The 26,472-nt window shown below is 55.3% G+C and overlaps 1 protein-coding gene across 2 annotated transcripts; it reads right to left on the bottom strand.

The window, feature by feature from the left end:
- Window positions 1-1,769: 1,769 nt before the first annotated feature.
- On the bottom strand, window positions 1,770-26,339 carry SH2B2 (SH2B adaptor protein 2). 2 transcript variants are annotated; one of them, XM_064677806.1, is made up of 10 exons: window positions 26,271-26,339; window positions 25,054-25,179; window positions 15,314-16,201; window positions 12,895-12,996; window positions 8,909-9,000; window positions 6,576-6,670; window positions 6,217-6,393; window positions 5,911-6,104; window positions 4,986-5,157; window positions 1,770-4,556 (listed from the first exon to the last, which is right to left on the bottom strand). In XM_064677806.1, the coding sequence occupies exons 3-10, from the start codon at window positions 16,172-16,174 to the stop codon at window positions 4,243-4,245; spliced, it is 2,007 nt and encodes a 668-aa protein (XP_064533876.1). In that variant the 5' UTR covers window positions 16,175-16,201; window positions 25,054-25,179; window positions 26,271-26,339; the 3' UTR covers window positions 1,770-4,242. The 2 variants fall into 2 exon arrangements, with proteins under 2 accessions (XP_064533876.1, XP_064533877.1); XM_064677807.1 differs by lacking the exon at window positions 26,271-26,339 and adding an exon at window positions 25,999-26,246.
- Between the last annotated feature and the right edge of the window lie 133 nt (window positions 26,340-26,472).

Here is a 26,472-nt window from a genome sequence, read left to right as displayed (position 1 = left end):
GGCTGCAAGGGAGCAGCTGGGCAGCTGGATTCACTTGCCCAAAGCCTGGCTTGTGCCAGTGACAGCTCACAGCCCTGGGAAACAAACAGGCAGCTGCCTGTCATCCAACAGACCCCATGCAAACCATGGGGAAAGAGACCTGGGAGCATCTCTCTCTGAACCTACATGTCTAGGGAATTGGTGCAGACTCTTGATGTGTTAACGCATGTATTACTTTTAAAATATATCTATCCAAGGAGGGGGGCCAAGCCTGTTACTGGGTCATTCAAAAATAGAAAGTATTTCATCAAAATACAAAGCCCACGAAATCAGAGTGCTGGGCTGGAATCTGGGCAGAACTGGGCTTACTGGGGTCACGGGATTTGCATTAGAACAGGGAAGTGTTTTCATAGGTCAGTGCAAACCAAACAACAAAACCCAGCTCCCTGATCTGTATCAAAGCTCGACTGTGTTTCTGAGGAGTTTTCCTACCAAAGGGATCTTTCTGGAAGCACTGCAAGCCTTTGCTGAGACAGACCCTGCACGTCAGGCAGGAGCAGCTGTGGAGCTCCAACACCCACGTGAAACGTGGGCGGCTGCGCTGCTGAAATCCCTTTGCATTTTTGTCCTGTTCACAGTCTCTGCCGGGCAGAGCTCAGAGCCAGCATCCCACAGATCACTTCAACATCCCTGCAGACTAGTCCAGCGTCCCTGCAGACCAGTCCTGTTCCAGCCCTGGGCAGAGGGCACTGCTGGCATGGAATCCAGCCCAGCCCACACACTGAGGTTGCCTTCCCCTCGTTTCACTACCAGATCTCTGTGTTAGATGCAAAGGGCTGTTGCATCCTGCCCCTGCCTCCCAAGAATCCTATGAAAGGAAAGGAAGGGATGTTTTCCAGCAAGACTGATGCTGTAGTTAGTCAATTTGCTAATAAGCTGAGGTGTGAATGGTTTAGGTTTAGGCAGGAAGAGCAGCTGTCCCACCGGCACATCTCTCAGTGCCAGCCTTGAGGGCAACAGAGTCATCCATAAGGAGGGGCTGTCACCTCCCCAGCTGCCCAGCTCCTGATGGATGAGCTCTCCAGGAGCAGTGAACAGGCTCTGGAGCCTTTCAGGGGAGGGAATATTTTTGTGAATGGATCATGACACAACCGAGGCCTGATTCCTGAGCTGAGCAGCTCCCTCCACCCCCCCAAAAGCCATGTGTTAGCTGCGTCTGTCACGCTGCTTAGCTGTGACAGAACAGTCTGGGACAATGCCCCAGTTTTCCCAGGGGATTCTCAGCAGAAAAGAGCACACTAGAAAGACATACAACGTCAGAACACGAGGCACTGCCTCCCAGGAGAGACGAAGGCACGGGAGGGGGAAAGACAGGCTGTGGGGAATGGCTGCTGGGAGATACTCTCACAGGCCTTTGGCAAGGGAGGTCCATCTTTACACTCCAGGGCTGCTCATTCCCTATTATCCACACTGCTCTGGGGAGGGAGGCATTTCAACCTGCACCAGTGACAAACCAGACAAAGAAAAAAAGAGACTGGAAGGAGATAAAACCCTGTCCTGTGCAGCCTGGACCCATCCTCCTCCTCCTCCCTCTGCTTAGCAGTGAGAAAAATACCCCTCTTTCCCTCCTCAGTGCACTCCATCAGGCAGAGACAGACTGAGCCCAGCCCCAACTGCCTCGAGATAGCAACGAGGTCTACACACATGTGACATGACAGCACCCTCCCTCCCTTTTTTCCTTTCTTCATGTAGCAAATCCAGCAAAACTCCAAGGTCATGCTCACGTGCTGTCCTTTTTGCAAGTGATTTTATTTTAAAACCAAAACTTGAGTTCTCCATTTGTTTATCAAGTCCCCCTCCCCCTTTTTTTTTAAATAAAATTAATTTATTCTACACAACAGTAAACTCTTCCAGACTCTTCCCTATTTACAAATTAACATTTTTGCTTGCAGATCTTTGCTTCCCCCTCCTTTTCCTATCCTGTGACACAAAAAGTGAGAAACCAGCCAGTATCTGAAGGTCTGTAAGGCAGTGCTCCCATCCAGCCCCTTGGGACCTCAATGAGGAACCAGAGTGATGATGTCTGTGCCATATCCAAAATCACCAATAATATCCAAAATTCACTCTGTGTGTGAAGGAAGCATGTCCAGGTTAAACCCATCAACCCATCAGCCTTTCCCTGCCGCATGGGCTCCTCCAAGCTGGGTTTTAGCTGAGCTGAGGAAGAAGAAATACCCTCAAAAGAGCAAACTGCTCCTGCTGCTCTCCGAAGGGCTGTGTGTTTGGGGAGAAGGTGGCATTTCCTGCAGGAATGAGATCCACCAGCTCTCATCTCACACACCCATGGGCCAGAAAGACAGCTGTCACATCACAGAAGGAGCCTTGGAGACACCTTCCCTGCCCTCTGGAAGCGGGAGGCACAAATGACTCAAGTGCTGGGGACATGCTTTGCTAGCTCAGGAAAGAAGGCACCTAAAAAATAAAAATTTGGCCCAACCCAATTCCAGGCAAATTCAAGGGGTTTTTTTGAGTTAGGTTGTAGCTTGTCTTGTACCTCTCTTTGCACTAAGTGGTAACTTCTAGCTGCTATGGTGGGGTCTGCTGTACCTGGAAACCTGTCCAGGCACTCCAAAGCCACTTGGCTCAGGTCATGTGAGCGCTGTCACCCAGACCTGGCAGCCACACAAGGAGCCAGGAGCCCTGGTGCTGGGTAAGACAAGCTGTGGGAGGCAAACCAAGAGGGACACGCAAGCACTTTGTCTGCAAGCAAAGCTGCCCTTCCAGAGGGTCTCCCACCCCACACAAGGCACACAGACTCTGGCCTGTAAAAGCATCCTAAGGGCTTCCATGACCTGTAGGGAAAGCATCAACGTAGTGCACATCTGGCCACAGCAGGTTTCTGCTCTACACTCTCCTCCAGGGTTCACCTCCATCAGGGACCTCCTCCTCCAGGTGCACGTAGCTGCATTGCTCTGTCAAAAAGCCACCAAGCAGCAGTGACAACTGCGTGCCTGGTCCCTCCTGGCAGCAGTGCTGCTCCAGCCCTCACTGGCAGGGTTTTACAGCTGCTGGGGAGGGACATCAACCACTGGCAAGGGCAATCCTGCCCATCAGCCTGGCCTGGCCCCCTGTGCTGGCTGGCTGCTCACCCACCTGGCACCAGCCCCACTCCTTTTGCTCTTCCTGGGCATTTCTATTTGTCTAAGAAAAAAACAGTAACTTTTGATAGCAGTTACTGAAGATGTGTAGTGTTTTCATTCCTGGGAGCCCAGCTGAACACCTGCAGGGCAAGGCTGTCCCTCACCTCCAGACACAGCCCCTGGCCTCTGCCTGACCCCCCTGGACATCCTGAATGACCAACAACTGATGCAAAGCAGGGGTGTTGTCATATTTTCCAAGGTTTGCCTTGAGCAATGGAAAACATCACCCAGCTGTGGCAGAGAGCAGTCAGAAGGCTGAGCTGTTGCCCTTGCAGAGAGCTTAGGTTTTGAGAAAGCAAGGAAGAGACGGAGGAAGAAAGGGATTATCCAGGGATTCTCTGTAGGTACAGCAAGGAGAGAAAGGAAACAAAGGAACACAAAAGGCAGGAGAGCAGGAAAACCCTTTCTTGAATGCAATTCATTAAGCTTTGGAAAAAAAACCTTCTCCTGGCAGAGGGTTGGAAACACATGCCTCAGAGGGAGCCCAAAAGCCAGCCTGGATAAACCCTCAGTGGTGCCCTCTCAGTGATCCACGTATTTGAGCAAGTCTCTGCACGTAGATCTGCCATTTCCATGGTCATCCCAAAACGCCAGAGTCCCTTGGCAGCTGGTTTGCAGGGTGATGGTGCCAGAAGGATGTTGGCCATGCTAGGCTCTTGCCCCAGAATGGATGTGCCAAGGCTCTTTGGCTGGGGAATGGAGCCTGTCACAGCTCCAGGCTGCCATCCCACGATGGTCATACCCGGGAGGAGATGCAGGGAGCTCGGCTCGGCCCTCGGAGAGCTCTTGGTCCGGAGGGAAAAAGAAGAGGCTGCAAGCTCCAAAATGGCACTGACTCTTTCAGCCTCCCAAACCTCCAGCACTGCCCCAACCTTGGGGCTGGTGCAAGGTCCAGCTGGGACATCCCCTGCTGCTGACACAGCTCCCAAAAACAGCAGGGAGTGAGAAGGACGTCCCGGTTTGGTTGCTGGTGGCGGCAGGAGGAGGTGGCGAGGCTGGTGGAGTGGTGAGGGGCACGGCTGCCCCGCTTCCCCCCACCATCCAGCCCCCAGGCGTGGGGGGCTCAGTAGAAGGAGTACTGGTTTTCCACGGCCCGGGTCCGGCTCCGGGCGCTGTCAGCCTCGTGGTAGTCCTCGGCACTGGCGGTGGGGGGCTCCGGCCGGCGCTCGGTGCTGTCGCTGCGGCTCCGGGGGCCCAGGGCACCCTCCAGGCGGTGGTAGGGTGTAGGGACAGTGACAGGGGGGGCCACGGCCACCCCCTCAGCAGGTGGTGGGGCCGGCGGGCCGGTGGGTGCTGTGCTGCAGAAGTAGTGTGGAGGTGGTAGGTCGACCCGGCAGCCCGGGGGCTGTGGCACAAGGGGTGGTGGGGGGCCGGCATCTGCAAGGGAGACAAGAGCTTGACCCCTCCAGTGCTCCCTCTCTGGCACCATCCCATGCCCATCCTCTCCATCCTTGACCTTGCCCTTCCCCAACCCCCCTTGCCCACACTCCCCCAGCACAGCAGGATGCTCTGAGCCCTGTGGACCCCTCTGCTCCTCTCCTGCTCGAGCCAGGGGACTGACACCCATGGCCAGGGACACGGGGGTCACACCAGCACAGTCCTGCTGCTGCATGGTGCTCCCTGCCTGCCTTCTATGGGATAACACCCACTTTGGCACATCTCCAGAGCCACGTGCGTCAGCACAGGCACAGCTGTAGGGAGGGAATCCCAGGGATCATTCCCTTTTAGTTCCACACAAGGTACCACCCAAACCTCACACCCAACCCTCTACATGCAGCCCTGCCCCTGCCCGGCTCCAGCACCTACCGGGCTGTGGGCTCTGGGCCACCACATAGCTGCGGAGGGTGATGTCGGCTGCTCCGCCCGACTCCAGGGGGATGGGATGTGTGTGGAAGTGGCGCAGCATGTCGAAGATGGTCTGGAACCAGAGGTGCTGCACGTGGCACTGCCCGCTCTCGTTCAGTGACAGGCGGAGGTGCTGCAAGCACAGGGGTCAGTGGATGAGCTGGGGACTGGGAGGGTGAGACCACCCTTGCAATCAGCAGCAGAAGCCACCTCCATCAGCCAAGGGTGGTTTGCTCCTAACTCAGGATTGTCATTTTTAACCTGCTGCAGGGTGTTTCCTGCAAAATCCTACTCACTGCAGCCCCAGGAGAAGTTTGGCCCCTCCTAGGGATGAACACCGTAAAGAAACACCCAGACAAGGGAGGCTGGGTGCAGCCAGGGTGGCTGAAGCTCCAATCCCGGTGTCACAGACAGCCTTGGGGAAGACTCTAGCCCCCCTGAACTACTTCTTGCAGGACAAGTGACAAGAACAGGCAGCTATATCCCAACCCCTGACATCATGTGCCCTCTGCTAGAAAGTCAGCAGAAAACTCCATGTGAGTTGGTTCTTCATAGTGCATTCGTGTACTTTGGGGCACAGAATGAAAAAGGAGAGGGCAGGGGATGATGTGCCAGGCTAGGCTGGGCTTCCATGCATATTACTTAGTAATATTTAACCTTATGCTGGCATGGCAGGCACTGATCCAGTTAGGAAAGCATAGAAGGGGCTGAGTAGGGTGCAGAAGGCTCTTGGAGGGACAAGGGCAGGCGGTCCTGGGGCTGCCCTGCCAGAGCTGCTGTGTTTGGGGTCACTGCATGGCACCTGCTTGCTTGCAGAGCAGGAAAGAAACCCAGGGTGCTGGGCAGGGCTGGTGCTGATATTCACAGAGAAGCAGAGGACACCCACCTTGGCTTTCCCCTGGAAGTTGAAGGTCAGCACATACTCCCCCGGCCGCGTTTCGCTCTGCCGGATGACAAACAACCCGTGGCTCCGGGCGCCCCCGAAGAGCACCAGCTGAGCCGCCTTGATCCGAGAGAGAGTCCCGTGGAACCAGGGGAAGTCAGAGAGGTTGATCTCCGCCTCTGCCTCGCTGTCCTCCCCTGCCCGCAGGGACAGCAGGTTTTTAGGGAGCACCCAGACATCACCCCCTCCCACCCCCTCATCCTCTCCCTCAAGAACGAGATGCTGGGGCCGCATCCTGCATCCCGGTACCTGTGAGATGTGCAGTGGGGGAGGACTCCAGGGTCTGCAGGAAGTTCTCCAGTGGGACGTGGGTGAGGAGCTCCCCCAGGGAGTCCCTGCTCCGGCCGTGGGGCACGGGGACGGCGGTGGCCGTGGTGGTGTTGTGAGCACTGGGCAGGGTGCATCTGTCTGGCGGCCTGGGCACATCTGGAAGGGAATTTGCAGAGGGATGGGCTCATGGCTCAGCATCACCCACCACCACTGGACAAAGCTGGGGGCTGTCCTGCTCTGAAGGCAACCACGTTGGATACCCTTGGCTCTCAGAGACACCTGAGAGCTACGTTATGGCTTTGAGGGACTCCCAGACTTTCCCAGATGTAGGTCCTTACCGTCAGCCAGGAACTCGCAGCTGGAGGAGGTTGTCCTGCCTGGCAGACAGGCTCCCTGTGCACAGGACACCAGCTCAATATCGTCCCCGCTGTCCCTAAGGGAGAGCACAGAGCACATGGTCACATGCTGAGTGCCACGCTACAGACACATGCACGTGTGGCACCTCCGCTCACTGGCACAGAATGGGGACTCAGCCAAACAAAATTCCAGCTGTGATCTGGGAGCACATCCCAATGCTCCTTGCTTCCTCCTGAGGAGCTGCCACGAATAGAAGCACCAACACCACAGAGAGGCAGAGCAGCCACCAAACAACATGGCTTTTTGGGGGTGAGAAACCAGCGTGAGAGGGGTTAAACCCCTGAAAGCCCATTGTATAGAGTCATGCTGGTCAGTCCCAGCTGCAGGATTTTGCTGCAGCCTTGTTGGTTTGGATGGAAATTTGTCACCTTGACCCTCAGCCCTTTGCTTCGCAAGACATCGGTGCACCCACACACAATCCCACCACCAACTTCCACCCTTTCACTTTCACCCTCTGCAAAGGGAATTACCAACCCGTAGGAATTACAACCCTAAAAGACATAAAAAAAACCAAGCCAAGAAGCCTGGAGCAAGCCAGCGAGTGGGAACAGACCAAGGCAGGGGGGCAGCCCCCACAGAGCATCCCTGCTGCCAACCCTCCCCGTGCACTTCAGCATCCTTCTTGCACAAGCATCCGACTTGCTCCACAGCCTATTTTTATCCTGGCTGTCAGAAAGAGCCTGGCACTGCCAGAGCTGCCGGCAGCACTGGGCTGCTCTTGCTTAACAGCGGCCACGTGGGCACAGGCAGCGAGGAAGCGTCTGCGTCGGTGGTAACGGCTCCCTCGTGAGCTGCTGAATTATTTAGTGGCCAGTACGTGAATCAGCCACTGGGAGTCATTCAGCTGCAGCCGGCTAAAAACAAGAAGGGAGGAAGGAAACCAAAACCAACAGCGCGTTGCAGAAAAGCCGTCGCCGGGCGCTCACGCGGCGGCTCCAGCACGCAGCCCTTGGCAAAAGGATCGGGAGCTGACTGGAAATTCGTTCTTGGCAGCGAGCGCGTGTGTCGGTGTATTAAACAGCTCATTATTATTTGCTCTGGAGTTCATTATTATTTGCTTTACAGTCACGTCCGGAGGCCAGAGCGGGACGGCGCTGGGTGCTAAGCAAACAGAGAAGGCTGGGAGGCTGCCAGAGGGGCTGGCGCGGGGATGCCGGCGGCTCCCGCGGTGGCTTGAGGGGAGCACGGCCGTGGTGCTCGGCTCCGCCTGGAAAACTGGCACTGAAACATGCAGTGGGAAAAAAAGGGCCTTTTCCCAGCCCTGCCTCCCTCAGCAGCCCAGCCTCAGCACTGCTTTTTGAATTACGGGACTTAAAGCTCATCTCGTTCCACACCCCACCATGGGCAGGGACACCTTCCACTAGCCCAGGTTGTTCCAAACCCCATCCAACCTGGCCTTGGACACTTTAAGGGATGGGGCATCTGCAGCTTCTCTGGGCAACCTGTGCCAATGAATTATATATTTCAAAAAACAGGAAAAGGAGCTGGAGGAGTAAAAATCTGGAGCGCATCAGTTCATCCTCCCCACTAGATGCAGCCTCCACAGTAACCAGCCCTGTAAACCACCTCTCTCCAGCAGAAGGGGGCAAAGGCAGCCTGGAGGCAGCAGGAGACTCTCCAAGGCCCTGTTCCAGGTTTGCTTGAGGTTTTCAACTCTGCAAGCATGGGCACCTTGTTTTTCCAAAACTGTGCCAAGAAGGTCAGTGCCAGGGTTTCCCCAGAGGCTGGGCTTGTCTGAGCCAGCTGAAGGGCAGCAGCATTGGGCACAAAACCTCCCTAATACGTAACCTGCTGCATGGGCTGATGAAACAGTAGATGGGAGGTTCTGGCTGAGTTGTGACTCCAATGACAGTATTGATGCCACTGTGATAGAAAGGTAAATAAATCGATTTAACCAGCAGAATCTTAAATATACCATGGATGCTAGACTGGAAAAAACCATGGAGAATAGCTCAAATACAGTATAAAAGCTTCAGAAGGTGGGTGTGAGAAGGTTCTCATGCTGAGGCTGAGTTCCCAGGTCACCTGCCTCTGCCAGGCTGAGGTGACATGGAGAAGGGAAGGGTGAACAGGCAGCCAGTGCTCTGCAAACACAGGCTGCTAACTCATCTTTCAGACTGCTCTGAGTTGGGGACTTCTGTAACAACCTGAGTAGCAAAAACTGCATTGGGGTAACAACCCGTGCTCAGGGGTGAGGGCAGCACAGCAGTGCCCAGCTCAGCCCCACATGGCCCCTTCCCCCAGCAATCCTTACCCAGGGTCAATGCAGTCCTGGATATCCGCCACCCAGGAGTGCTTCTGCAGGGAGTCGATGGTCTCCAGGATGTACTCAGCCCCGTTCTCCACCTGCAGGCAATGTGGGATGGTGTCAGCAGTGCTGGGGTCCTGCCACCCACCCCCCATAACCCAGCTGGACCCCTACAAAACCTGCTGCTATTAAACAGGACTTCGCCGAGCAGGAGAGGATCAGTGTCCTGCCTCATCCCAGCACAGGGGTGCCGAGGGGTGACCCACAGAGATGTCCTGCTGTGCCCAAGGGTGTGCCCCCTGACCAAAGATGCGGCTCAGAGGAAAACTCCCACCCCACTGTTATTAGCACATGTATCACAAGGTTTTTTACAAGGTTGTTACAGCCTCTGTGGCAAAACCACACCTGGCTGGCAGCATTGGGGGTACCTGGCATTATGCACCAACATAGACAGCATCATCTCAGTGCCCCCAAAAAACTAGCTCTGCACAGGTAGAGCAGAAGCTACGCTGCTCTCTGCCCCCAAACCCTGCCACACCCCAAAGCCAGGAGTTTAAACCTCTCCTCTGTTATCTTTCCTGCCTGCTGGTCCATGAGGCTTTGATTTCTGATTGCAGCGGGGTGGGAAAGAAGCTCACTCTCACGGGGAAAAAAACATTAAGTAAAAATCAGGATGCAAAAGAGCATCCAAAATGGCAAACCCAAAGCAGCTGTGCCTTTCTGGGGACAGGGAGAACCCAGAAGCCCCACATCAGTGGCTGCAGATGCCAGGGGATGCTGTGTGCCTCTGGCAGGTTTCCCTGCATCCTTCACGGAGCTTTACACATCGCGTTCCTGAGCTGGCAAAGCAATCCGGACTCCAGGAGGGTATCACATTGCCAGCTGAGACAACCTCCAAGCAAATTAAATTAATCACAAACAACTGAATCACTGTCCTGAAAATAAGCAGGGAGGGCAGGGAGCAGAGCCCTGGCTGAGGCTGAGCAGTGACCTCGTCCCTGCTGCAGCTTGGGCTGTGCCTGAGTGATCCTGCCCCTGGCAGAGGTGTAGAGAAGCAGCAAAGACCCCCCCCCTTAATTTGTTTAACCAGAGCAAAGGAGCTTCTCTGGCTTTCTGAGGACAACACACCAAGCTGATGTGAGAGACAGGACTGCTCACTCATGCAGAGCATGACAGCAAGCGAAGCACGTGCAGGGTTTGGGTATTTTGCAAGCACCTGCTTGTGCAATGGAAAAAATTGCGTGTGCCTGGTGTCTGATGGGAGCTGGGGACATGCTGCCTGCTCATTTTTAGGCAATTTGGCAGAAACTATTCTAGTGTGGCCTCCCTAAACAAGGCAGGGGCTTTTCCACCCGTCATAACCTGCATGTTGTGTGTGAAGGTTGAGACTGGGGTCCACATCACACAGGAAGGCAGCAGGGAAACCACAGCACTCAGCTCCCTCTCTTACCCATCTAACCTTCACCCCAGCACCTGTGGGTGTTTCACCCCTTTGCAAGTCCAACCAGCAAAAGGAGAATGGGAGAACAGCCAGAAGATGACCCAGCAAGAAGGGCCTAGACAGAAAATTACCCACAAATGATAATGCATGTGAGAATAGGGGAATAGCATTCTGTGCCCACAGCTGGGAGGGGAGGGCAAAGGCTGGCTGGAAGCAGTGGAAGAGGGGCTCAATGCTGCACTTGCTGCCTCTGCTCACTCAAAGGATCGATTCCAGTCAATTCCCCCTGTGGCAGGGAAAGCACCCTGGCCAGGACAGGGCAGGAGCAGGAGGTACCTGATAAATCAAGCATTTTTTGACTGGTGGGGTTTGGAGCATTCTCCAGGTAAATTAAAGAAATGGCTGAAGTAGTCACTGATCTGCTAGTGGTGAGGATGGATAAAGCATTTTTGGCTCCAGAAGATGGGAAGAGGACGAGCCCAGAGTTCTCCTCCAGCAGCCAAAGAAACTGACCCTTATGGACACCCAGAAAGCACCCCCAGAGCTGAATCCCCCCCAGCAGGGATTTGTCATGACCAAACCCAGTCAAACTCATCTGCTCATGCTTGTGACAGCCCCTGGGATGGGAGAAGCAGTGGCACATCCTCGGACTCGCCACGCTTCAGACACTGACGCAACACAGTTGAGGTGGGATTTGTAAGGAGATCTAGAAAACATGACTGAAGGTAGCTGATGAGCAGTATTCCAAGAGCAGTGATCAATGGCTAAGAGGCTATTGATGGCTGATGGTCAAAGCTGAGGGATATGCTCATCAAAGGCTCTCTGTGCGTGCTGCTCCTCAGTAACGATTAGGACAAAGGCAAGCGAGGATGCCTGATCAATTCATGGGTGACACCACTCTGCAAGTGTGTTGAAGGATGAGGCAAGAACTGAAATGCTCTTGTCAAAGCTGAGAAATGCTTAGTGGAAGAAAATGCCTCCAGCTCAAGGACAAGGGCAAGCTCTGGGCTCACACCGATTGCTGGGGGTGTCTGGGCTGGGGAACCACAACTCTGGAGCAGTTCTGCAGAAACCATTGAGGGGTTACACCAGCCCACAAGCTGCATGTGAGTCAACATCGTCATCATTGGGGTATGAAGAAAACAACTAGATCAGCTTGGGCTGGATAAAGAGGAAGAAGAAAGGAGAAGCAATCAAAGGAGAAGCAATCCTTCCTATCTGCTCTGGGACATGGCCCCATGTACACTTTGGGGAATTCTCTCTTCAGAGCCTGCAAGGAAAGCAAGGAGGACCTTGGGCTGGTCAGTCTGGATGGCAGAAGACTCTTGAGGTTGGTCTTTGAGACACAGAAGACAGTTGAATGGCCCTCCATGGCCATGGTGGACACGGAGTACAGCAGAGGCTGAGGCTGAAGAGCAAGAAGCCCTTGGGGCAGAGAGGATGCCCCAAAGGAGGTGCCAGGAGAAGGTGTGGGACCTTGACAAGGAGCTGGGTTTGGTGGAAAATGATTTCCAATGGGAATGTGTGCCAGGGCCAGCAGGCTACCAGGTGCAAGGGTTTTCACAAAGCCAGGTTTTATTTTTCCCCTCCTCTGCTTTCACAGTTTTCTAAGCTTTCGAGCAGGTTCATTCAGCCAGGAAGCCCGGCCCCTCCGCTCTGCTTTGCCACACACTCTTAGGGGAGAAGCTCTTAGGGAGAGAAGTGTTTTTTGAGCAGAGGTAGGACACAGAAATGCTCGAAATGCTGGTGTCCTCCATGTACATGGGCTGCCTCCCAGCTGGGCACATCCCACAGCTCTGATGGAGAGTGCGAGTCCACATAAGTGGGAAAGTACAACCCCATTAGCTGGAGAGAAACACCACGTCCAACAACACATCCATCATCATGGTGGCCAGGACCCTGCAAAATTCAGCCCTGATCTGCCATGACAGGCTGTTGCCTTCCAGCAGAGCAGGAGGCAGCATTAAGCTAATTAAATGCATGATATGGAAAAGTCTTTTTTGGAGAGACTTTCACACTCTGCTCGTGCCCACAGACTCATGTGGGGTAGTTGATCCCCAGGGTCTCAGTGGCCCTGCACTGCTGTTCCCATAGAATCATTAAGGTTGGAAAAGACCTCCAAGATCATGGAGTCCAATCTTTGACCGAACACCACCTTGTCAACTAGACCAGAGCTCTGAGTGCCACTGCCCCGTGTCAATGAAACAGCCACCATGTGCCACCAATCCAGGGCCATGGCAGCCACAAAACCACAAGCAGCTGCACCAAGGAGTATCTTCCCTTGCAGGTTGTCCCTGGACACTAATTTAACCTGTCTCCTGGTGACACAGAGAAGCCAAGCTCCACAGTGAAAGCCAGGCAAACAGCTCGATCCCAAAATACGCAGGTGTCAGGTGGAGGAGGCAGGGATCCCATGGGGGGCATTAGTGCTGTTGGCATCTCAGCTCCGAAAGCCAAGGCAACGATCCCCTCAGGAACTGAGCATCCCTGCAGCAGGGGCTGGATGCAGGTGCAGATGGGGTTCCCGTAGGGATACACACCCTGCTCTCACCTTTAGGACGAAGGTGTTGTCTTTGTCGGGCATCTCCAGTGGCATTGTGGTGCGGACCTCGATGATGGCCGACAGCGGGATGCTCACCTTGGGTTTGGAAGCCTGGGAAAAGAGGGGAAAAAAAAAAAAACCCAAAGAAAATAAATTAAAAGAAATCAATGAATAAAAAAAGTCACTCAATTGAATCAAACTGTCCCTGGGGACGACGCAGTGGAGCTCTCAGAGGCGAGATCAGCTCAGCCTGTGTGGTTATTACAGCGGGGGAATAAACAGCATTGATTTCCCTCCCGTTCTGATAACTCTGAGCTCTTTGAATTAAACCAAGAGGAGGCCCAGTGGAAGGCAGGGAGGTGCATTTAAGTGCCAAACCTCCTCCTTGCTCCAGCACAGGCTGAAGTGCCAGCTCTGCCAACACCACTTACTCCTCTCCATTTTAAACCCTCTCCCGATGGAGATCTGCTGGGAGAGAACTGTGCTATCTGATGGGGGACGCTTCCCATGTGGAAAAGCAGCTCCCTTTATCCAGCACAGGAGCAGCATTTCAACCGAGAAGCTCCGACACAGCAGCCTCAGCCATGCAGGGAATTTTAATTACATTAAAATAAAGAAAAATGAATTTCCCCCAGGGCCCCTGGCACCCGCCGGAGCCTTGATGGGGGGGCAGGACCTGGTGCCTCCCACTCCAAGTGTTTGCTGAGCAACAAATTCCCCAGATATTTGTTTTAATTATAACAAATCCCCCCAAAGGAGCCTGCAGAGCTGCTCTCCAGGGCTCTGGGATTTGGAGCATTATGGATGTGGGAAGTGGGGATGCAATTTAGTCACTGAAACCTGTGCCTGGTGCCTTGGGTGCAGGGAGTAGGATGAGGCCAGGGAGCAGCTCCTGGCTGCAGGTTACCAATAATGGGCTCAGTTCCCAATTTTATTGGGAAATGAAAATAAATACATCCAAGACAGAACAGAAACTGCTTTTTCCCTTCCAGGATGTTTCCGTTTCTGCCAGCCCTGGAGCCCCAGCACTGCCTCCAGACACGTCTCAACCCTGCAAGGCTCTGCCCATCCCCAGGGAATTTTTCCATCCTGGTGTTTGCACAGGAGAAGGTCAGAAAGGAGGCGGCAGCTGCTTCGAAAGGAAAGGAAACAAGGTGATAATTCACTGCTGAGCCAGAGAAAGGGCTTAGAATCACAGAATGGTTTGTGTTGGGAGGGACCTTAAAGATCATCTCATTCCAACCCCCTCTTCTCCGGGAAGGCTCTTCCTTTTAAAGATTTAAGGACATGGCCATAGTTTTTGTAGGGTCTGTGCAAAAACAAAGTTGTGGCTGCCACAGAAAAAAGCTGTTTTCTTCCAGCTGTGCCAGACTGGTGCCACTTTTACAGCTGAATCGTTTGCCAGATGGAAAGCAAGATGGGATGAGGGGAGAAAGCTGTAAACTAGAGCAGGGTGTGATTATAACAGAGGAGCAGACAATGTTCATAAAAGTTGCTGTAAAATAATTTCAAATTGATTTTTAGAGACAAATCAAGATACACTAAAAAAAAATCCCTCTATGAGCTCTCTCTAAAATGTTTTAAGAGCAGCAGTTGTTCCATTTTAACCCAAGTTTATTACCCCTTAGGTGCAGCTGATGAGCCAGCGCTGCTCCATGCAGCCCACACCCACCAGATCCTCTGTGCATAAAATCAAGGAATGGTTGGGTTTGGAAGGGACCTTAAATATCATCTCATTCCAATCCCTTGCCATGGGCAGGGACACTTTCTACTAGACAAGTTGCTCCAAGCCCCGTCCAACCTGGCCTTGAACACTTCCAGGGATGGGGCAGCCACAGCTTCTCTGGGCAACCTGTGCCAGGGCCTCACCACCCTCACAAGCCAAGAGTTTCTTCATAATGTACAATCTAAACCCCCTCTCTTTCAGTTTGAAGCCATTCCCTCTTGTCCTGTCACTCCACGCCCTTTCCAAAAGTCCCTCTCCAGCTCTCTTGAAGGCTCCCTTGAAGGCATCATGCCATGGACATGGGGTTGCCTCCTTCCAGCCAGACCTTGTGCAGTCCCTGGCCTGTGGAAGCTCCCAGTCCAGCTCCCAGTGATGCACACCATCCATACCAGTGCTGAGCCTCTCTCCAGAGAGATGCACTTTAAATGCACGTTTTGTATTTTATCAGAAGGAACGATGTTTCAGTGAGAGGCACAGACCAACACCCACAGAGCCAAGGTTCACTCTGGCCTGCAGGTTGGATAGGTTTCAATCACATTTTCCCATCCATTCACACCTCAGCCACACAGCACCAGACCTCCCTCTGGACCAGAGCTGGATTTCATCCCAGCTCAGCAGTGGAAACAAGAAAAGCCTCAAGCAAAGCCCAACTGCTGCTTGAATTGCTCATAAAAACAACAGTGGAGAAAAGCCAGGACTTACCTTTGGAGGGACATAAAACTCAAGGAGGAACCTCTCTCCTTCCACCTTCACTGCTTTCCGGAGCAGGAGGCGGCACTTCTGCCACTGTGAGCTCCCCACACAGTTCGTGTCATCGGCCACCATGTAGCGCAGCGTCCCCTCCCTCTGGATGTCCACCAGCTCCACCTTGGAGGAGGGCACCTTGGACAGGCGCAGCTTGTGGGTCCATTTCTCTCGAGGGTCCCCAGGCTCCTTGCCCCCGGCCGGCCACAGCTCCCTCTCGGCCCTCCGGCCGCCCGGGGCAGCCTCGGCGCCCGGCTCCGGAGAGGACTTGCGATGCCACATCTCCTTCATGCCATCCACCACGCACAAGCTCATGTTCCTCAAGGAGAAGCCTTTCTTGAACTTGGGCTTGGCGGCGGCGTGGATGGAGACGTCCTCCGAGCTGCGGGACTGGCCGTAGGAGGACACCTTGCGTGCCTGCACCTGCTGCGCCGGGGTCAGGTACCGGCTGGCACCCAGCGGGGTGTCCATGCTGTCCAGGGACTCAGTGGACGTCTCCTCCTTCCTCGGGGTGACCTCCCGCCCGTAGGGGACGTGGCAGTTCTGCAGCCCCACGAAGGGCACGATGTTGTACTTGGTGGGCGAGTCGGACACGAACACCCGGCTGACCTCCAGGCTGAAGATGTCCAGGAAGTTGGCAGTGAAATGGTGGGAGAAGGAGGTCTCTGCCCCGGGGGTGTCGTAGTGAGGGTTCTCCTTCAGGAACTGGCAGAACTTCTGGGCGAAGTCGACGGCGGCCGCCTGGGCGTGCAGCTTGCAGAACTCCCTCCAGTCGGGGAGCGGGGAGGAGGGCTCCTGGCACAGGGCATCGCCGTTCATGGCTGCCCCATTCCACCTGCCGGCAGGCTGTGGGGGCAAGGGCACAGCGTGAGCCTGGGCACGGACATGGGCAACCCACCTTGCCCTCTCCCGACACGGGGGTCTCCAGGAGCCAGTCTGCAGCTCCTGTGCAAAGGGAAACGCTGCGGGCAATCGTCTGTGTGTCGCTCTCTCTCCACCTCATACACTAGAAAAAAATCTTGGCCCCGGCAGCAGTCATAAATTGTACTTATTTTACGATTATGACCATGCAAAAGCGTTATTGATTTATCATAAAACCGCTAAGGAGTCCCCGACCGGAGGAGCCCGGGGGGATTCGCCTTCAGGATTTCTCTCGCTGTGTGTCTGCCTGGGCATGGCACAGCTCTCCATAGGGTGAGGGAATATCAGGATTCCTGGCAGTGCCCTCCCCTCTGCACCCTGCAGCTGGTCCTTCTCTTTCTCCATTCTCTATTTCTGCCCTAATCCTTTGCCACATGAATTTTGGTATTTCACCCTCCTCACTGGAGCACTGTGGGGTAATGGATAACCTGGGACAGGTCCTTGACAGAGGCCAAGGAGTAGATGGGGTACAGGGGGAAAAGAAAACAAAAGCCAGACCCAGGAGCACACCAAAGCTTAATGGGAGCTGCAGACCAAACCCACATGCCCATGGGAGAAGCATCACTTTGCCCAGTCTCCACACTGGTCCCTCTCCCAGCAGCCATGGGCCTGCTAGGGCATGTGTGCAGTCCAGCTTGGTGCTTATGCTGCACTTCCCAAACATCTACCAGGCTTTGGGTAGTGTGAACGGCTGCCTCAGGGAGACCCTGGCAGCAAATGCATCTTAAAAATCATCTCCCTGTGGTGAGACTGCTTGTGGTCTACTGGTGACAGCGAGCCTTGGCCAGTGAGCAAGTGGAGCACTGCTCAGCCCATGTCCCCAAAAACAAGGTCCACATGTTCAGACACCCCTCCTTCCCCCCCCCGAGGGCAGCAGTTTGGCAAACCCACCTCAGCCGGCTCAGATACAGAGCCCAGGGGTGCCTGCGGCTGCTGTGCTCCAGGCAGGAACTGTGCCTGGGGGATCCAGTTCTGGAAGGACACGACAGTCCCCCCGGGTTTTGCTGTTCTCCATTCACAGAGCAGCTCTTTCCCTGGATTTTGCTGTTCTCCATTCACAGAGCAGCTCTTTTGCTGGCGAGGGATTACTCCTGCTAATAAATCACGCGCAGGATCCCGCCAGCAGCTTACACGGCCAATAATTAATTACTGCTCAGATGAACTGCACAAGCCACGGGATCAGGGCAGGCACTGGGGACTGGGATAACCCGCTCCTTGTCCTCCAGACCCCAACCACGTCAGTCACCAGACACAGGCAGGACCAAGCCCCAAAGGCTGCGATACAGAGCAGAAGCTGTGGCCAGGAACTGGTTGCCATTTCCCCAGTACACCCCCACGGAGATGAGGCACCACCTGACCTACCAGCACAAAACATCTGAGCTCTCCAGGAGCACCTCCATCCCAGGAAGTGGCTCTCCACCCCCCTCAAACAAGGAGAAACCCACACAGGCAACAAAAATCTCAATAGAAACACGATGCATGTAGCATCTTCCCACCTTTAAGGCAGGGATGCTGCTTGGTGTCCTGGCTGTGCCAGGGAGGCAGTGAGGACCTGCACTAGCCCCTCACATCCCACAACACCATCACCAGTCTCCAGCAGAGCCCCAGCCCCTGCAGAAATCCCTGGCAAGGCTCTCCCCAGCATCACAGGGCTTTCCTGGAGACCTGAGCAGGGAGCTGTGCCAGCTGGGAAAAAAACCATCCCTGCAGTTTAGGAGTAGTGTCTGAATTTCCCCAAGAGACAACAGGAAAGTAACAGAAAATGCAAAGCTGTTTGTTACCCGCCCAGCAAATGAAATTCCTAATTATCCATCCATCACCAAGCAGAGGATTTAAAGACTCGGCTTGTGGCAGCAGTTACTGCCCTTTGAATTGAAAATTCACAGCCCCAGCTCTGCCATGCCCCAGGAGCTGCCCTGGCACCAAGCCACAGGCCAGGAGTATTTGGGCTCAGGGAGAAAAGGGAGATGAAAAGGAGTCTCCTGCTGCCAATCCAAGCAGTCACAGCAAGATCAAGGAAGGGGGAAAGGATGCAGAGGGAAAAGAGGAGAAAGGGGCTTAGGAGGAGGAGAGAAAGCCCCACAGTGACGGGTTTAATTGCATCTGCCCTGGGTATTGAGCCCAAGGGCTTTGCTGGTTTATCCCCCCCAGATGGGGCAAGAACACTTCTCCCTATCCCTCTCTCCAGGAGGTGCTCAGAAGGAGGCCTGCCTGCCCGAAATCAAGATACATTGATACAACAGACTCTGAGATGTTAAGGGAAAAAAAAAAAGAAGAAAAAAAAAGAAAGGCACTTCAAAAAAGATCAAGCCCCAAACAAAAAGCCTCGAGATCCAGGCACTGCAGCCGGGCTCAGGCTCGGAGATGTGCACGCAGAGGCATCACAGCATCTTCCTTTCATCTGCATGGGGATGACAGACTTTAAAAGGCCAATTTATAAAAATGAAGGCTAGAGGAGAGACATCTGGCAGGTCTGAGGAGGCGGGGATTACTAACCCTGTGCCATGTATCCAGCCCCCCCTGCCCGGAGCTGGTCCATGAGCCCCCCTGCCAGGGCCCAAGAGCAGGGGCTGGGAGTGGGTGGGGTGGCTGAAGGCAGCCCCCCGGGGCCACAGAGCCATCCCTCTGGGGCCACAGAGCCATCCCCGCCCCTGGTTCATTGTTTACCTGGTTTCTGCGGGAAGCAGGCTCCCAATTATCTGTGTAGATTTACCTTTAATCTGGGTGCCTTCACTCCCCTCCATACCAACAGCTCTGCCCCACTTCTTGAAATAACTTATCATGCCACAGACAGCATCCCCGGGCAGAGCGGTGGAAGCGGAGACGAAAATAAGCTCAAGATGAAAATAAACAGGAAAACTGCAATTGCTTTTTGGAGGGGAAGGGCCATCCACTGCCAGCCCGGCTTACCAAGGGCTGCAGGGTGCTCTGGGCACTTTGCTAAGGAGCCAGATCCCCTGGGAGGTGCCATCAGCCCACTCCAGAACCGGCCCAGGGGCCACAGCTTCGAGTCCCTGGCCTGGGTGACACAAAACACATGGATATATAAAATGAGGTGGTTTGTCGTGAAAGGAAAGCCACAGAGTGGCAACCATGGCATCAGGCTGGTGATGGGCTCCTAACCCACCTGCATGAGTCCCCAAACTCCTCCCAGGGCAGTGCTGTGTCTGCTGTCACTGTCACTTGGGAAAGTGAGTAAAGGTTTAAAAAAAGAAGGAAAAAAGAAGGAATTTCTGGAATTGGCCAAATGGAAACCCAGGTTGGGATGGCAGGTGAGAGCCAGCCCCTGGCAGTGATGTTAGGACAGTCTCTCCCAACAAGGTATGCTGAGGCACCCCCTGCTCTGGGGGGTGCACACAGAATGATCTGAAAGTCGAAGTAAAGCTACTGACCTCAAGAAGAAACGAAATTTTAACTGTCAGCAGAAGCGCAGGAGAAAAAAAACAACTCCCCGGTGAAGCAGGAGTAAGGGAGCAACAACAAAGCCACTGGGATTTGCTGAACCAGAGGCGTGGGGAGGAACCAACATCTAATGAGGTGTTAATAACCCGAATGCGCAACACCGGTCATGGGATGGGCAGCACAGCCAGCCCAGCACTGGCTCTGATGGCTTTATTTAAGGAAACATCCCTAATAAAGAGATGTTTCCCTTCCGGCCAGCGCAGCCAGGCTGGGACAAAGTGATCCTCGGTGGGCAAAAACACTGTCTGGTGGAGGTTGTGGGTGGCAAGTCTGAATCCCTCCATCCCCGCCTGCATCCCTCCACCTCCACCTGTGTGGGAGAGCTCCAGGAGCAAAGCCACGGAAGGACGGGAGAGGAAGGAAAAGCCTGCATGGGAGGGTGTGCAGCAAATCCCTGGCTCCTGGGGAAGGTGGTCCCCAGCCCAGTCCTGGCTGCCTTGGTCCAGAAAGCTGCTTGGCTTCCAGCAAGATCGGTTTCCAGCAAGATCGATGCCACTCAAAGCCCCAGCTGGTGATCCTGATCCCTCGGGAATGACATGAGGAAACCCAGGCACCTGCTCCCCCAAGAAAAGCGCCTGACCTAAGCGTGCCATGCCAGAGGAGATCCCCGAGTCACGAGCAGGTCGGAGAGCAAGGCGATACGTCCCGGCCCCCCCGGCGCGAAGTGATCCTGGCAGGCAGGCAGCTCCCAACACACAGGCAGAGGCAGCCCCTCTGGCAGCTCAGGAGGGAGCCTGGAGCCTGCCTGCACGGCTCCAAGGCACTGCCTGCCCCAGGCACGCAGGAAAACAGCTAAAACCGGGATGGGGACTGACTGCCCTTAGGACAGTGGGGCAGAGTGAGCATCACACAGAGCCGGTGGCAGGAAGGAAGCAAGGGCATCATCCCTGCTCTTACTGTGCAAGCACAACGGGATGAGGGATGCACTGGCCACAGAGATGATGTCCCCCCATTCCACAGCAGACCTGAACCATGCAAAGACCAAGCAACCTCCTCCCAGGGTGTTTCTTTGCCACCTCGAGGGTCATCCCCAGCCCCTCAAGACCCATCAGAGCTTTAAGGGCATGCAGAGGCTGAGCTGAGGAAGAGAAAGCCATAAGGCAGCAGAAGCAGAAGTTACCTGCCCTCATTTCACATCCCCCAGACCCCTGACCATCCCCACCACAGCCCCAGCGTGGGAGAAGCTGATTTCTCTCCATACTCCTCACTGCTCCAAGCACTATTTATACTATTTTGATCTTAAATCAGACTGGCTGCCTGAATTGGATAGAAATGGAAACAATCTTTGTTCCTCTCATTTACTGTCCATCCCACTGAAATATTAATCAAACAGCATTTCAGCCTCAAATTTTACGGTCAAACCACCTTCCTTGAACCAATCCCTTGGTAAGTGCATGCTTTGACTCCCTCCACTCCAGATGCACTTCAGGGTCCACCTGACACTTGCAGCCTAGAAAATATTTTTCCAGAGTGAAAAGGTTTCAGGCCTTTTTCTACTTCCCAGTGAGGGATCTCTCTGGTTGCAGCATCAGCCAGACCAGCCCTCAAAACAGATGCACCAAAGCACCCAGGAGTGCTGGATGGCCAGGGCAGGGTTTTGGAGTGCAGGTGCTGAAGGGACACATCTTCCAAAGAGAAAACAGGCAAGAAATGACCCTTCTTCCTGCTCTTGCACACATGGTGGTCTCCCCACAGCGCTGTGTGATATCTCCCAGTTCTGCATCCCCATGTCACCCCCAACACTCCTGCCAATGAGCAAATGGGCCCATGACAGTTCCTCCAGTAAAACCTGAGATTTTCTCCATTTCTCACTATTCTGACCATATCACAGGGTTGTTCCTATCCCTCCCCTCCAAAATCCCCCCCCAGTGTATTTTATACCTCCCGTGCTGACAGCTGCTGGAAAATAAAGACGAGTCAATAGATAAGATCCACTGGATCTTAGATAATCTCTTCCCTGAGTAATTCCATCCAGCTTGCAGGGAACCACGCTTGCCAGCCCATGCACGGGGCTGGAGCACCACCCAAGCCACTCAGGCCACGGGGTACACTGGTGTGGGACCCGAGGGACACGTCAGCCACAGGGTGCTGCTGCACCCAGGTCCCCAGGGTGCAGTGACATGATGCTGAGCAAAACTTTGGTACAGCTGGGCATCATGGATGAAGCTTGGGCCTTGGAGGCAGCTGTGTCTGGGAATAAAGCAAAGACCTCCCCTCAATGGCCCAAAAGATAAGATATTAAAAGAAAATAAAAACAGAGCTTTAGGTAAAGGAGTCAGAGGCTGTTGTCCATTCCCTCTCACTTGGATGCCACCTCACATGCCTATCTCTGGCAGGAGAGACTTCCCACAGAAAACTAACCAGTCCAAAGTCTATTTTTAACTACCACAATAGCAGAGCCTCCCCCAAGGAGTGGCTGAAGCCCTGTCCCCAACCAAGCAATCTCACATTTCCCTCACTAAGCCTCGATTTCCTTCCGCCTCTCAGCCCACAACAAAACCCTCCTGCTCCTCCTCCTCCTCTCGCCTTCCCATCCTTGGAAAATTATTTGCACATCCACCCACCTCCAGGCTGTGGGTGCACAGTGTCCTGTGCACCTGTTATATATTAACCACTGACCTGGTACCCGGGGGCAGACCCTTCCTGGACTCAGAAATGCCAAACAACAGGAGATTTATCTGCTCGCTCCCCACCGCTGGATGCACCTGAAACTCAGGGGATTTAAAGAAAAAGCCCCACAACATCAACCCAACTGCACTTCACAAAACAGATGCAAACTCTTTAAAGAGATTCCTCTTGCCCTGTGGACCGTTATGCCATGGAGGGGCTCCTTGGGTGTTTTTGAGGGGAGAGCTGTGTGAGTCAGTGGTGCAGGAAAACCAGGAAAGCACATCCTGATGGATACAGCACAGCCATCACTGGGGATCCCCCACTGTTATGGCAGAGAACCCCCTAAGACTGTTTTTCAATTAAGGCACATAATAAACATCAGATAAAGTTACCCAGTTCTGTAGCAAATTTCCTTATTATGTTTTTGTGTGTTGCAGATCTAATTCCCCACACGCATCACTGTCTCATACCCGCCTGCAAACAGCCTTAAACTGCTGCCTAATGGTATCTGAGCTTGGGAAATTCAATTCTTCCCAGCGCCTCACCCAGGACTGCTACAATCACTGCTAATTGCTTAAGTGGTGTATTAAGCAAAATAAAAATTCCAGTGGGCTTTGAACCCCCCCCCCAACCAGATGATGCCAAAACACCCTGTTACGGCTGCCAACCCTGGCTGGAGATCCAACCTCAAATATCTCTTTTCCTTTTGCTGTGCAGGGATGCTCCTGGGCAGGCAGACCTTCGTACCCATCATGGCCACAACCACGTCAGAGGGACTCACAGGCTGTGTCCAACTTCTCCATCATCCCTTTTCCCAGGGTTCTGCGATGCCATCGCAGCCCATCTCCTGCCCCAGGGTCTTGGCTGCCAAATGCTGCCAGGACCCAGTGGAGCAGGGCATAAACCAGCTCCCATCATCCTGATGGGACCCTGGAAGTGGATGCACACTGGGTCCCACTCCTGTCCCCCCAGCTCCAAAGCATGGCACAACCTGTGCGAGTTGAGTCTCATCCCAGACCCAGACCCCGCACCAGCAGTGCGGGTGCTCCCACAGCAAAGGGATTCTCCAAGCCCTTCTGGCTTTCTCTTTAACAAAAGTCAGATATGGGCTGCAGTTTTCCCTTTAGGGATGACCTCTCCTCTCCGCTGCAACGGAACCAGCTGGGATTCAAATCTGCAATTCCTGGGAGCGTACCACATGCTCCCCGCAGTCCCCAGGTTCCCTTTGCCAGCCTCCACGGGGAAGTGGAGCACTGAGCCAGGCACAAGTCTCCAACCCTTATCCCACCACCTCACTGGCATCCCCGGGCAGGGAAAGCAGCCGAGGTCAGGCGAGGGCACCCACGGGCGGGTGCTCCGGGAAGGGAGCGCTGCCAGGAGCAGCTCCGCTGGCCTGGGGCTGGGAGCACGGCCCCGGGGCACCCCGGCCAGCCTGAGTCAGCAGGGCCAGCAGATGTGCAACCATCATCTGGTTGCTGAGAAGAAGAAGAGGAGGAGGAAGAGGAAAGGCATTAGCCAGCAACATCCTCATCTCGAAGAGATGGGTGATTTCCCTCCAAGGAGGAAGGACAAGAGGAGGTTGGACAAGACCACCCAGCCACAAGGGTGTATGAGATGTGCTCACAGTCCAGGAGAAGAGGGAACAGACCTGATGGCTCAGCCAAAAGAGGCAGCCCTGCAGTCAAGCAGCCACTGCAGCCCTGAGCCAACTGAGGGTCTCACACTTGAGGAAGGTGGTGATTTTAACCCCAAAGCCGCACCCAGAGCAGGACAGGGGAGCTCCATCCTGCAGCCCCCAGGGCTGACTCATCCCCCTCTATGGCACAGAATAATGGTCACCTTGTGCTGGGTGAGACACCAGACAGGGCAGGCAATCCCATGCCCTTCCCAAGCACATGTCAACAGGCTGGAGCATCTCCATGAGAATTATCCAACTTTTTTAGAAATCAGTTATTCAGCGGTGGCCCTGGGCTGCACTGAAGCATCACAATGATGGTGAGACACTGGGAAATACCACTGAAGGACACAGAGGGAAGGTCCAAGAGCACTTGCTATCCCATCTAAGCAGATCCCCTGGCAGCACACACCCACCTGTCTGTACAAACACGATGGCCAAGGGCCTCAGGGAAAGGGGGCTAAGAATTTTGGAAGAGCCTGTGGAGTTTAGGAGCATGATCCCTATTTAGAAAGGCATCCCCAGATGCCTTTCTAAAAATCCCTGTGGAGGGGAGTTCTGAGTAATCATAGAATTGTTTAGGTTGGAAGAGACATCCAAGATCATCAACTTGTTCCTCCAGCACTGCAAAGGCCACCACTAAATCATGTCCCCGAGTGCCACATCTACATGTCTGTTAAATCCCTCCAGCGATGCTGAGTCTGCCACTGCCCTGTACAGCCTGTTCCAGTGTCTGACAACTCTATCAGTGGAGACACTTCCCTTAATATCCAATATCCCCTTAATATCTGTGCCCTGGCACAGCTTGAGGCCATTTCCTTGCCTGTTACCTGGGAGAAGAGACCGACTCCACCTGGCTCCACCCTCCTGTAAGGGGGTTGTAGAGGGCGAGCAGGTCCCCCCGAGAGTCTCCTTTTCTCCAGGCTGAGCCCCCCCAGCTCCCTCAGCCGCTCCTCATCCACTCAAAGACAAATCAGCAGGGCCTCCCAGGGATTTTGGGCAGAATGCTGGGTGGACAGAGCTGTTTTACCTCCTCTCCCGTTCCAGTTCACAGGGTCCCCAAAGCGTCAGCAGCCTGGCTCTTCCAGGTCAAATGCATAACTTCAACTCATCGATTTCCACGCTGGAATGAGGGACCAGACCCATTCAGAGGGACCTGGAAGGCAAAGGATTGGGCTGTCAGACCCTGGAGTGAAAGCAGTATCCTCGGGCACATCTCACCCCTGAGCCACAGCCCTGTTGGGCTCCAGCCTGACTCCACCAAAACCAGAAATAAGCAGAAGGGCCAGGGAGAAAGTCCCTCCGCTTCCCAAGGGCCTCCCCGTGGTGCTACCCAGGCTCAGCAGAGCTGGGCTGGAGGAAGCTCGGGAGCCGCAGCGGCCCCACGGGGGTCCCCGGGGCCCCGCGGGGATGGGAGGTACCGGCTGCCGGAGGGTCCGGGGGGACCAGGTGGGGACCCCCCCAGAGCTGCCTGCACCCCTCACGCAAACCCAGGCAGACAATAATGATTGAAAATCACGGAGCATCCACGCGGGGTGCTGCGCGCTGCCTGCGCCCCCAGCTCCGGGGCTGCCGCCCCCCCCCGGGCTGCCCCTCATCCCCCCGGGGCAGCCCCCATGGCCGGGGGGAGCCCATCCCCGCGGTGCAGCCCCCCATCCCGGGGGCAGAACCCCCTCCCGTGGGGCAGCCCCATCATCGGGGAGCCCAAACCCTTGGTGCAGCCCCGCATCCCCGGGGCAGCCTCCCCCCTCTCCCTGTGCAGCCCCCATCCCTGGGGCAGCCCCCCCTCTTCCTGTGCAGCCCCTATCCCCGGGTCAGACCCCATTCCCGGGGCAGCCCCTCTTCTCCCCGTGCAGCCCCCATCCCCGGAGCAGCCCCCCATCCCCGGGCGCACCGGGCCGAGCCGGGCACCGCCGGGTCTGCCCCATCACCGCCCCCCGCCGTCCCTCCCGCCCCCGCCGGGCCCGATGCTCACCGGGAGGGGGGGATGACCCAGCCGCGGGGGGTGGGAGGCGGCGGCAGCCCCCGGCCCGGCGGCGGCGAGGGGAGGGGGCGGCTCGGGGACCCTCCCGGCTCCACCGCGCCGCAGCGGCGGGAGGGGTGGGGGGGGCGGGACCCTCTCCCGGGTGGGGGGGGGGTCCGCTCCTGAACGGGGGCGGGGGGAAAAACCGGGAAAACAAGAGCCCTCCTCCCTCCTCCGCCCCTCCGCCGCCGCCCCCCGGTGCCGGTACCGGAGGATGCGCTCACCCGGCCCCGCTCGCTGCTCCGGCTCGGCTCGGCTCGGCTCGGCTCGGCTCGGCTCGGCTCGGCTCGGCTCAGCTCGGCTTAGCGCGGCTCGGCTCTGCCCGGCCCGGCCGCCCCCCGCCCCGCCGGCAGCACCGCCCCCCGCACCGCCCACCCCGCCCCCGCCGCCTTAAAGGGCCCCGCCCGGCCCCGCCGCCCCCCCTCG

Source organism: Pseudopipra pipra, chromosome 21, assembly GCF_036250125.1.
Source record: "Pseudopipra pipra isolate bDixPip1 chromosome 21, bDixPip1.hap1, whole genome shotgun sequence".
Taxonomy (NCBI): domain Eukaryota; kingdom Metazoa; phylum Chordata; class Aves; order Passeriformes; family Pipridae; genus Pseudopipra; species Pseudopipra pipra.
This window is presented reverse-complemented; position numbering and strand designations above follow the sequence as displayed.